The sequence below is a fragment of the Micrasema longulum genome, unplaced genomic scaffold (assembly GCF_059751315.1).
Source record: "Micrasema longulum isolate JH-2025_06_02 unplaced genomic scaffold, ASM5975131v1 h1tg001716l, whole genome shotgun sequence".
In the NCBI taxonomy this organism is placed as follows: Eukaryota; Metazoa; Arthropoda; class Insecta; order Trichoptera; family Brachycentridae; genus Micrasema; species Micrasema longulum.
This window is the reverse complement of record NW_028278894.1, coordinates 444,229-456,663: the sequence shown is the minus strand read 5'-3', so window position 1 is coordinate 456,663 and position 12,435 is coordinate 444,229. Positions and strand designations below refer to the sequence as shown.

Genomic DNA, 12,435 nt, shown 5'->3' with positions numbered 1-12,435 from the left:
TGACTCTTAAAAATTGTAAAAAAAAATTGGGTCATGGCTGGGAAAATAAAAGCCGAAATTCGACCACCGCTGCAACAAAATCGTTTTTGTTAGTTCAAGAAAGTAATTGTTTTATTAATTTATATTAATTCTGTGATTAAATGTAAAATATATATTACGTTAATTGAAAACATGTTTTATCAATGCTAACACAAATAAAGTTTTAATTATTTTTAATTTTCTTCGGTGAAATTTGTTTTTTATTAAAATCGGGTTGTGGTCCCGTGGCTAGTGTTGCGGACTCACAGATCAGAGGTCCGAGGTTCGAACACCACTCTACCCTAACTTGATTTCCATTTTCTAATAGTGAGTTATTTACAACTTGTCGTTACAAAATGGCCCTAAAATTGAAATATTTGGGTAAATAATAAGAACGCAAATATTTCCTTTAAAATAATAAAAAAAACCTTTCAATTTGTATCAAAACAAAAAAATCCCAGTTTTTGAGCAAAATCATTTTATAAGCGTTAACATAAAGTGAATATATGTAAAAAAAATATCGGGTAAATTTTATACGTGTTGAATACTTTTTTGCTCAGCGCATGCATAAATAACTGTACGCCTTTGGTTTAACAACGGTATTCCCTGATTTCGTAAAATTTATTTATCTTTGAAAATTCAGGTACCAAAGTTGAACTCTAAACTAAACTTTAGAGTTTAAAAATTCAAATTACGGTATATTATGGTTTTTAACGAGTCATTCACATTTGCGTATTTGTGAATGGTCTTAGTCTTGCGAAGAAGGTGATCAAATTTTAAATTTAACATACCGTCTACTTATGATGTTGATAAGTTTACTTTTGAGCTTGAATATTTTTGTAAAACAATATATACATTAAAGTTTATTTCTCTAATTGGAAATTAAAATGAAAAACTTTTCCTATTTGTTAGTTCCAGTATTAAATGTCAATTTCCCACTGCTTACAGACGGCTGCATAAGTATTATATTATATAATAGATTGATATTATAAAAAATACAAAAACTTTTTATTACGCCATCGCCCATCCTCACTAAAAGTTGAACCATGAAACGAGCATTACAAGGTATTATGGCAATATTTTACTTACGCGCTTGCTCATTGGTTATTTTTTTGCAAAGAATATTACATTTTTTACTACAGGTCACACTAGACACCGCACAGTCGATTTGTTTTGGCCGCGGCGGCCGTTCGCGGCTGGTTTCTGTGAGCGTCCACCGAACATCTGTCAGTCTGTAATGTTTTTGTGTGTGTACGATAGTGTGAAGTTCTTTTTGTAGTTATTGTGGGCGCAGAATGGGATTATTTTGTGAAATTAACTATCGTTTTATTCATATACTGTGAAAATGGTTACACTCAGCAGCGGGAATAGGGGTAAGATTATATTGTTTTGCGAAATTTCAAAACTTTTCATAAGTACACTCATTAATGATTTTATCGATTGATTATCAGTAAATATAAATAAATAGTTACTTATTCAAAATTGTTATAGTTTTGTGACTCTTTCTATTTCGTTAAATAGTCAGCATGCGCTCATCTTTACGTACACACCCACCCGTCTATCCCATTTTCGATTAAATTTAGGGGGTGCGAATGTACCTTTTTTTTATTATTAGAATGCTCGTTTCAGAATAATCAACATCTACCCTATTTCATCATAGACGTTAATGTTTATCGATTAGTTATAAATAACTAGCTTAAAGGATTTTCCAGGATCGGGTCCGCCCAACCCTCTGATAGTGACGTTTCTTAGGAATGGCAAAATGTGTTATTTGCACAGTATTTTTCTTATCGGCATTTCCTCCTTTCATATTGATAAAAACTTTGCAAATAAATGGTTTATTGCGATTTAAAAAAAAAACTTTTTATTCGACTATCTCAGCTCTTTCCATTCACGCGTACTACTTGTTATTTTCTCCAAAATGTTTTATCAATGTTATCACTAATCGCACACCCGAAAATCAATTTTCAAAACACTTTTATTAACTAATATTATTTACTAATCGCATGCGTCCATTTTCCGTTTAAATCGTTGATTTTATTCATTTAATAAAAAGGGAATATCTACTACTACTACCATCACGCCATTCCCCCGTAGGGGTAGGCAGAGAGAATGGACCGCCACACACGGCTATCCTTGCATACCTCTCTAGCTTCTTCCACATTCATACATCTTGTCATACATGCCCTTCGGTTTTGCCCGCTTTTGACATGACCAGACTTAAAATTTTGTTTATTTTCGTTATCCATTCATTCTACATGACCAAACCATCTCAGAGACCCTTTCTTAATGTTATCAATAATTATACCTGCCTCAGATTTACACTCTCGTCTGATTTCATCATTCGTAACCCGTACATTATACCTAAGCAAGGTAAATAATAAAGCAACTCCCTTATAAAAATATTTTTTAAATCCTGTCATACATTGTTTTCACACACATTCGTCTTAAGAGATCGCATTTCGACCGCGTTCACTCGGCTTTCATCCTTCGTTTTTTAAATATATCCGTTTCTTTTTAATATATTTTAAATGATAAACATATTTTTTTATTTCTCTACCACCACGATCACGCTACTTCCCCGTAGGTGTATGCTAAGAGGATGGACCTCCACTCACGTCTATCTTGACTAGGGTTGTCAACTTTTTCTTGGCATATTTTTCAACATAAAACATACGTATTGTATATTTATGTGACATATTATATAGCTACATAAATAACATCAACCCTGATGATGGACGCTGTAGTGCGAATTCTTTCAATAATAATTCTTACGAGTATTTGCTTTTCTCCCGTGCAAACAACAAACATTACAATGAGGGAGTTCAGTGATCAAAAAAAATAAATTGTTATTAGACTATTAAACTAAGTCCGAAATTGTTTTTCTTCAATTTCTTTGTATGTATCGTATTATCAGCGCTGCGATTTTTTAAATTTCTGAAATAACTTTCATTTCAGAAATTAAAAAAAATCATGTTAAAAGATTTATATTGGCCGACTAAATGAAGCCCGAGGGGCCGACTGCACCAGCATGTAACAGTCGGCCAGAGCAGACTGTTATCTTTTTTAATTACTGATTCTTTTAATTTTAATTTCCAATGTTTTTACTTAGATACTAAATATTTCTGTCAATTTTCTGTGGTTTTTGTAGCATTATTTTGATTATTCTTAATTAAATTTAGATTACTCCAAACAACAACAAAAAAGAAGGCCTTCTCTCGGCACAGCGGACGAGTCCACGTTTGTAGTCGACGAGGAGTGTACCTGCTCTTACACTGTTTATAAATTAATTTTATCACAGGTTTTAACAGTTTATTTAGACACGATACTATAAATTAAAAACGAGTATGGTAAAACTAATTCTAGAACGCAAAATAAATACAAACTAAACTTAAAACACTAAATAAGAGCAAAAAAGGGAATAAAAATAATGTTAGGATCAGAACGAAAAACATCAGCCGCTACTTATGACGGCGGACCGAACCGAACTGAAGAGACGATACTTCTAGGTGATCGTGTTCCTAATCAACAGAGGCGCGAAGAGCCGAAAACTGAGGCCCGCAGGGCCGATTACATGAGGACCCGAAGGGCCTAGACTAGAGCATATAAAAGTCAGCTATATTATAACCAATCTAGCAATATTGCTATGTATTTAAAAAATTCTGCCATTGATTGATAAATTACATTACATTTACTACCTCAGTTTTTTATTACTTAAAATTATTTAAGACGTGGGATTAGGTACCTATACTGCAAACTACGCGGTGTATCTCGTACTTTCCGAGTTTTTTTCCCTCCAAATTTTCACGCACGATCGAGTATTGCGGATTTACAGTCTCTAGTCTCTACCGTATATACTTACGTATATTATTTTGAAACTTAAGAATTTTACCGGACAAACATCTGCCGTTGCATTTCATGCACCTGTCATCGTCGGGTGTGCAGGTGTGGGGTGTGTCTTCGACTTGAATAATGGTTCCACGGGGGTCCATTTTGGTTGCAAAAACAAAATCTATCTTCCCGCCATTCGCCGTTGGCATTGTCTGCAAGAGAACGGTGCTCTTTTGTTTTTTTTTTTCAGGTGAATTTTGGAACCGAATGCTGGATTTTAAAAAAAAAGTTTTCTAAAGTGGATTATCCAGGACCCCGATTACAATAGGAATTAAGAGTTATCTTCAATTTTCCATAAATTAAAATCTAGTTTTCTGTACGAAATTATGTATATTTGTGCGTTTTTAACTCTTGTGTGGCTGTGATGTCACACTAGTCTACATACGATACAAGACTGGATATATCTCTTATTTTTTTTAATGATTTTTTAGTGATGACATTTTCACACCGGATTTGTAAAGTAAAATGTGCTATGCTGGATTTTAATACAAAAATGTTAATCCTTGCTACGCGAAGAACGAATTCCGCCAATAAAGCAATAAATCTGTATAAGAGAGTGCACGAAGATAGAACTCATAACAATGAAGACAGAGACGCTGTTCTGTGGCCAGTGTTTTGTGTGAGACAGATTCAGTCGGTCAGTGACCGTGATAGGGGAGGCGTGAATGTAAAATGAGCGGCGTATTTTTAATTTATTTTGCTAAAACAGGGCTAAATTATATGTTTTTTTAAATGAATTATGGAAAAAGAATTATTAAACAGTTTTATTCCATGGTTTTTTCTTCTTTTTGTTGTTTATGCTGTGTCTCTCCAAAAAAAAGCGAGTTTTGCTTACACGCACCTTATTTTTAACATTATAAAAATATCGTAGAATAATACATAATTTTATAATAGTAAGTACTTACCTGTCGTTGCATTTCTTATATAATATTTTATGTGGCGGTATGTATTAGTACAAGTAATTTCTATAATCTCTTAACCAAAGGAAATGTGTGGTTTTAAAAAATATATATAATGCAATTATTTTATTTCAAACATATTTAAATGCACGCCATAGGTACTAAAACATTATTAAATATTTAATTCTTAATTAAAATTTATTTTTCTCGCAATAAAATTGAAATGTTACAAAAACTAATCGTGTATAGTAATTTTTTTTTTTAATTTATACATATTGATTTACTCTATTTATCATTTACATAAAACATTAATTTATGTAGATTAAATAAAAAAATGTTTGCCTGAGATCAGCCGTCGAGTCAAAAACGCCCCGATTACAATGGAAAGTTAACGGGATTATCTTCGACTGTCTATAAGGTAAAATATAAATTTATGTACGAAAATGTTTTTTTTTGTATGAAAAAATAAAGTATCTTCGCCGGTAACCTATAATTAAACACGTTTTAGAAAAATGTATGCATGTTCTATTTTTCATGCAGATAATCTAATTTTACTGTATCGACACAATTGTAGATCACTGTGAACTTCCCGATGTTGCCCTCTCTGCCCACACACTGCTCTACTCGCGCAATTAATCGCGACGCTCCGCACTTGTCATTTGTCTTTCTATACAATGGACGATGAAACTGTGGCAGCATGCGGGCTATGCATTTTTAGTATAGCTAATTATATCAATGTCATACAAAGAAATATACATCATGAAAAAATGACGCGTGCGTACTGTGACCGCGCGATTATGTGGCCATCCACTCGCGCTCATATTGCAGGTCCTTTGACTCGCGCTCAAAAACCGACAAAATAGGGAGCGGTGGGCACGACGAGGAGCATGACGTGCGGCATGACGAGTTATGTTGCCACATTACGTCTCTGCCTCCTTTTCTCGCTACTTCCCATGCCACTCGTCGAGTGTGTGGCAGGCCCATGAAGCGTAAGATTTAATACCTTGCCCTCGCGTAACTGATGATCGAACGTCGCTGCATTTGGTTTAACAATATAGTGTCATATGCACCTCTTTGTGCGGAAAGGAGGATGATGATTTTTGAAGGCGGTAGCATAACAAACAATAAATAAATATCGGTACAAATAAAACAATTAAATATATGCGACTACCTTACCTCTTGTAATACTGGACTCAATTTCGAATATTTTAAAAGTTCCTTTGCCCCGTTTTCAAAGTACTTGTTTGCACGCCAATGAATATTTTTTTGCTGGATTCGTGTGAATTTTATAGTTATTTATTTAAGCTCGATTAAAAGACTAGTAAAATAATTCATTTCACCGGTCCTGCAACACAACCTTTTCATTGCCAAGGCGTAAAATAATGTCACGTGCAAGTATAGTTATGTTTTGGAATCGGTCGGAATTGTTAAATGTGAAAAATCACAATGCGGCAAATATTAATTCCTTCTTTTATTATTTTTACGTGTTAAATATAATAAAAATAAACGCAGTTTTTTTTTCAGTCAACCATATCTGATCATGTCTAAAAGTTTGTAGACATGAACTGGATTTTACCTCCTGCGTAGTTATCAATATTAAATTGTACTTTATGGATTAACTTTACCAAAATCAACGGATGGAAGAAATGAAAAATGAAAACGGCAAATTAAAAAAAAAGTTATCACTGAAAGGATTATAAATGTTCTTAAATCACTACTTTTCGTCGTCCATCAACCATACACAGTCAATGTTTAATCCTTACGGCCAATAAAATATAAACCTAAATTATTATCATTGATTAATAATTGATTTATTTAACACTTTATATACATATACAGTTTATATACGTATAAGGGCGGGCATATTGCCTTAAGGCAATTTCTTCCCACCTACCCAAACCGTTCAGTTTGAGAAAATTACAAATACATGGACATATTGAATCTTATGATTTTATACAATATTAAAAACAAAGATACTGCGATGATTGAGTTAATCTTTCCTTTGCTAGAGCTCACGAATTTTGTTTCCGTCTACAGCTTTGGGTGTTTTTTTTTGTGAAATTAATCCTACATCTTGAAGTGTAGCAGAAAAAAAGCAGCTCCTGCTCGATCAGAAACACCGTATCTGTCCAGTGTCCTGGCGGCAGTAGAAAATATAGTATTTTAGAGGCTTAATTAAGAATTTTTAGGAGGGGGTTGAAGAAGTATTATTAATTATCCAAACTACTTTTTTTATTATTAAAAAGAGGTAATTTTATGTTATTTTAATTTTTAAATCAAAAATTTAAAACATTATCATACAAATGAACATTAGGAAAAAACCCTAATTTTTCTCCTTTTTTTCAATTTCACGTGCTTTGTGGGCATTATTTAATGTAAATGTTTTTTAATAATATTTTTATTTGCGATAAGCACATGACAGATTTCCCGTATTTATGACCATTTTCTTTTTTTTTTTAATTCCCATACATTGACCGATCTGGCCTACTTTACATGCCTAGATTTCCGTGTTTCCTTCTTTATAGTTTAATTAAACACACTGAAGAAGTTCAGTTTTACGGGAAATTGGATGTAAAAAAATGTTTTCTCACGCGCGGTAAAAATTACAGCATTAAATCGGACGGCAATGTTTCTTGAAAATGTATGAAAAAAAATACGTTTATAAAAATAAACTAGTTTGAACGATGTCAATGAACGAATCAACTAATGATACAGTGCTGTGATAGATTTCTGGTTTACGGGAAGCCAATTTTCCAATCGTTTTCAGCTTTTTTAAATACAATATCCCATGAGCTTCCTTGAGACAGAAGCGCAGTATTGTCAGCAAAACTAATTATAGAGCCTTTTACTGATAAATTGCAAATATCATTTTTGTAGATAAATAACAATATACTTAGGTCCAAGTATACTGCCTTGAGGGACACCAAATGAAATGTACGTTTGATCGCTTATTTTTTATTAACTTTTACTACTTGATTTTTATTTTTCATGTAACTTTTAAGCAATTCTAATTCCTTATTCAGGATTCTTAAGTTTTTCAAATAGTGTGCCGTGTTTAATAATATCGAAAGCTTTGCATAAATCGAGGAAAATACCTATACATTTATCACCTTTTTCAATATTATTATTGATGTAGTTAGTTATTTCGGCTATTTCATCAGATATTAACAAATAAAAAATATAAACCTCCTCATTAACTAGAATCTAACTACTGGAATCCGTAGCTCTGTAGTTGCAAGACGTCTGAGATGTTTATTTTACAGCGCCCTTCCGGTCATTTTTACAAAAATGGCGCTTGATGACTTATCCATGACAAATAAATTGTCGAAAGAAAAAACAAAAAACCCTTTAGAAAAGAATCTCTCACATTGAAAATCTTCAAGGCTACTTTTGTTTGAGGAAGGAATAAGCCCGAAGCTATAATTATTGTGTGGTAGTTTGATATCTTTACTATTGCTTTATATACCTATACTAGCATAATGTCGGTAGCGCTTCCAGCAACTAGATTACCTAACTAACAAGTCCAATAAGTTTTATATCTAGGTAATAGATACTCAAACTTTGATGTAATTATTATGTAACTAGATAATCAAAGTGTAAAGTGGCCACTTTAACCAGCCAATGACAGGTCATAAGCCCTGTAGACGCCCAGACTTCTATATTCCCTTCTCTAAAATGTTTTTCATCTATGTTGTACGAGTAATATGTTAAAATATAAGAGTCATCTTAAGGCTGTAGTCTGGTAAAAGAACGCAAAATTAGGAAATCATACGATTTTGCAATATTAAAACTAATGTTTTTTTTTAATCGCGCAATAAAAAGATAATTCCATATCACGGTGTAGCGAGATTAGAGACTTAACTTAAACTTAACTTAACTTTAAACAAACAAACAAACAAACAAACAAACAAACAAACAAACAAACAAACAAACAAACAAACAAACAAACAAACAAATAAACAAACAAACCATCACGCCGTTTCCCCGTAAGGGTAGGCAGAGAGGATAGGACGCCACAACACTATCTTTGCATACAGATCTCGTTTCCTCTACATTCATACATCTTCTCATGCACGCGCGCCGATTATTCCGACTTTTGACATGTCCATCTTTAAGTATTTGTTGGATTTGGTCATGCCATGTCTTTCTCGGTCTTCCTCTATTTCTGCATCCATCAATATTCGCATTGTAAATATTCTTAGCCGTTCTCTCGCTGTCCATTCGTTCTACATGTCCAAACCAGCGCAGAGCTCCTTTCTCGATTTTGTCGATAATGCTTGTCTCAGCCTTACATAATGTACGGATCTCAACATTTAACTTTAACTTCACTTAAATCAACAAATGGAAGAACTGAAGAAATATGGATGTTCAAACATAGGCAAAATGGTGAATGTTACACAGTGTGTAAATTGGCCACTTAAACCAGCCAATGACAGGTCATAAGCCCTGTAAATGCCTAGACTTCCATATTCCCTTATTTAAGGTATTCTCCATCTCTGTTGTAATTTGTTAATATTAAACATTACCTATATATTACAGTACAAATCAAAAGAGTAGGGAATAGTTTCAAAAAATTAAAAAATTCACATAATACAAGCTTAAAAAGTGAAAATGAATTTAAAATTATCTTTATTAAAGAATAAAAAATAAAAAATAAAGTTTAAAATTACCAAAACGAATTTATTTGTAGGTAGTTTTAGACAACAAATACTTAAAGATGGACATGTAAAAAGTCGGAATAATCGGCGCGCGTGCATGAGAAGATGTATGAATGTAGAGGAAGCGAGATCTGTATGCAAAGATAGAGTGTTGTGGCGTTCTATCCTCTCTGCCTACCCTTACGGGGAAACGGCGTGATGGTTTGTTTGTAGTTTTAGACATGTTGTTATGCGCAATGTACTTTTTACTAGTGAAATCTTCACGTAAATAAAGCTTCATGGCTGCGAAATAAAATTCAGGAAAATACCAAAGCGAGATAAACAATTTTTATGATTTTTTCTGAAGAAACTGCTTTAATATTTAACGTTTCCTCTCATATTATTACCCTTGTGTTTTACAACCTAGGGGACGCTGCTTCCCACATAGTTGTCTGTAAAATTCTTCTTTATTTTAATCCAACGGGGCTTTTGCATTTAGGATAATGCAGATAAATATTTAATAAGACAACTTGGCGACAGTCGTGAAGTGATTATTCATCAAATCTTGAATAAAGAAATATCGCGTATTTTTTTATTCTTCTTGCGGTGCTTTGTCAGGTCCCCCGACGTTGGCGATCACGACAGCGAAAGCATCTCAGTCCTGCGCTACTCTTGTATTCCGCAGCCAGGACAACTGCTTATTCCATACACTCGCCATAGTGGTTCCTGGGAGAAGATGACCGGTGTGGTTTCCCGTTGCCTTCTCTGGTGGATTTTTCTGTCGGGGTTACCTTCCCTTTTTTATTCCAGTTTTTTAATAAAAAACTAATTAAAAGGGGTCTATGAAATACTAAAAAGCAACAAAAAAAATCTGCTTATTGGTAGGATAAAAAAAAATAATTTAATTTATAATTATAATTTTAAATTCTCGCGAAAACGGTTCATTGCATTGGCCACGCCCCTTATACGTCACGATAAGGTTTAATTTTAAATTTTGTGACCGTTTCAATTAAAATAGAACATCGTCGCGATCATGACGCCATAATTGTCAAGGCCAAACATATTATTTTTATGTATATAAAATATGACCGTATGGTCTAAGCCAATCACAACACTTCTATGAAGAAACGTATTATATACAAGAAACTGAACAGAAATAACATAAAACTATGTAGCAAAGGCAAACAAAAGCATACAATATATTAATAAATATTTAAGACTTCGAGCTAAACCACGCCAATCCATCTTCATCCCACACTGTTTTAGTGGGGAAGAGATCTACGAAAAGCAGGAAGGTCTATCCCAAAAAATTCCATGTCGTGTAACGAATTGACTAATCTACGCATTCTGGCCATTAGGGCATAAAAACAAAGTTTGCTCTTAGAAGATTTAATAAACGTGACGCGTTTCTGTGGAAATATATTTTTTAACAATTTTATTTGAAAAGTTATGTATGAAAACATTTCTCCGCAATATTCACATTGATTTCGAAAATACAATTATTTTTTCTAAATATACTTAACATATTTTTATCGGTATTCGTAGTATGTGATATTTCCCTCTTACGAGTATGTGCTTATTTTTTCTCATATTAATGTTATCAACGGTGTGGTGGAGTTTCAGAACTTCTTCTTTCTCTCCCTTGTCACATTTTCTCTCTCGGCTCCCCTTTTCCTGCCTCTCCACAGTCCCGCACTCTGGGCCATCGTCTCCTCCGACCGGGCCTCCTTCATCTCCCCTTTTATGGCACTCCACCGTGTGGCACTGGGTCGACTTTCACATCTTCGGCCCTCATTATCCGCCGCATTTTCTTCATGCCTCGCTAAATGATCATACCATCACAACATTGTGAAAAATAATTGGGTATGACCAAATCTTTTTAGATTAGTACTGGGTTAACGCAATTTTAACTAAATAATGCAGATTTTTAAGTTGCGTACTTGTGGTAATTTGTCGTCCTCGTGGTGGAATGGTCAGCGCGTTTGCCTACCATGCTAGAGGTCTCGGGTTCGATTCCCGGCATACTTGATATGAAATAATAATTTAAAAGGGTGTTTTCACGCAATAATATTTTATAATCCCTGGACTAGTACCTGAAGCGTAAGACTGATCATCTGACCTTCATGTAACAAAAAAATTATCAAGATACACTGCAATTGGTGTACTAATGTACTGCCATATGCACCTTTAGGTGCGGAAAGGGAATCATGATTATGAATTATAAGTAAAATGTTTTTTTAGTTATGACTATTAATATAAAATTGTTTACCAGTGACCGGTTTCGTCGTGACGGACATCGTTAGACTTGTCAGGTTACGACAAAACTCAGTCACTGATGAACAATTTTTTTATTAAAAGCGATCAAAACTAAGAAATGCATGTACTTATTTTGATTTAAATTCATTTCACCTAGAATTATGTTAAAAACCTAAGGATTTTATAAATTTGAAATATGTTTATTCATACATACATACCTACATGTAAATGAATTATCTATATCATCATTCCATGTCCACTGCCTAGTTGGAGCATATGGTGTCCACGAAGATCCTCCAGACATCTCTGTCGGCTGCCTGTGCATCCTCCCAAATCTGGTTCGCGTTCCGTAGTTCTGACATGAACTGCCGACGAAGAGTCAGCAGTGGACGTCCAGGACGTCGAGAATCTGATGCCTTGTAAAGTGGGCAAGCGTGGTTAAGGCTCTCGAGAGGCATCCGCGGTACATGACCAAGCCAACAGAAATTGCCTCTGCTTGATGACAGCTGTCACCGGATTTTTCTGCGTCTGTTCTCTTATTACTTCATTCCGCACAAGGTCAAACCCCCGCACACCCAAGATTCTTCTGAGACACCTATTCTCAAAACTCAGAATTTTGCTGTATTGGGATCTAGTGAGGTGCCACGATTCGCATCCATAGAGGAGAATAGGTGTTATGCAGGCGTTACATAAGCGGCATTTGATTTTCACTGAGTAAATATCCGATCTCCGGA

At 34.2% G+C, this 12,435-nt stretch overlaps 1 protein-coding gene across 1 annotated transcript in view; it reads left to right on the top strand.

Moving 5' to 3' along the window:
* The first annotated feature begins 1,212 nt into the window (after positions 1-1,212).
* The window catches only part of Myo81F (unconventional myosin 81F), a 179,064-nt gene continuing 167,841 nt past the window's right edge, over positions 1,213-12,435 (top strand). Inside the window, exon 1 of the mRNA XM_088237415.1 lies at positions 1,213-1,391. Coding sequence (XP_088093541.1) covers positions 1,364-1,391 — 28 coding nt within the window. The 5' untranslated portion in view covers positions 1,213-1,363. The remainder of the gene's footprint in view (positions 1,392-12,435) is intronic.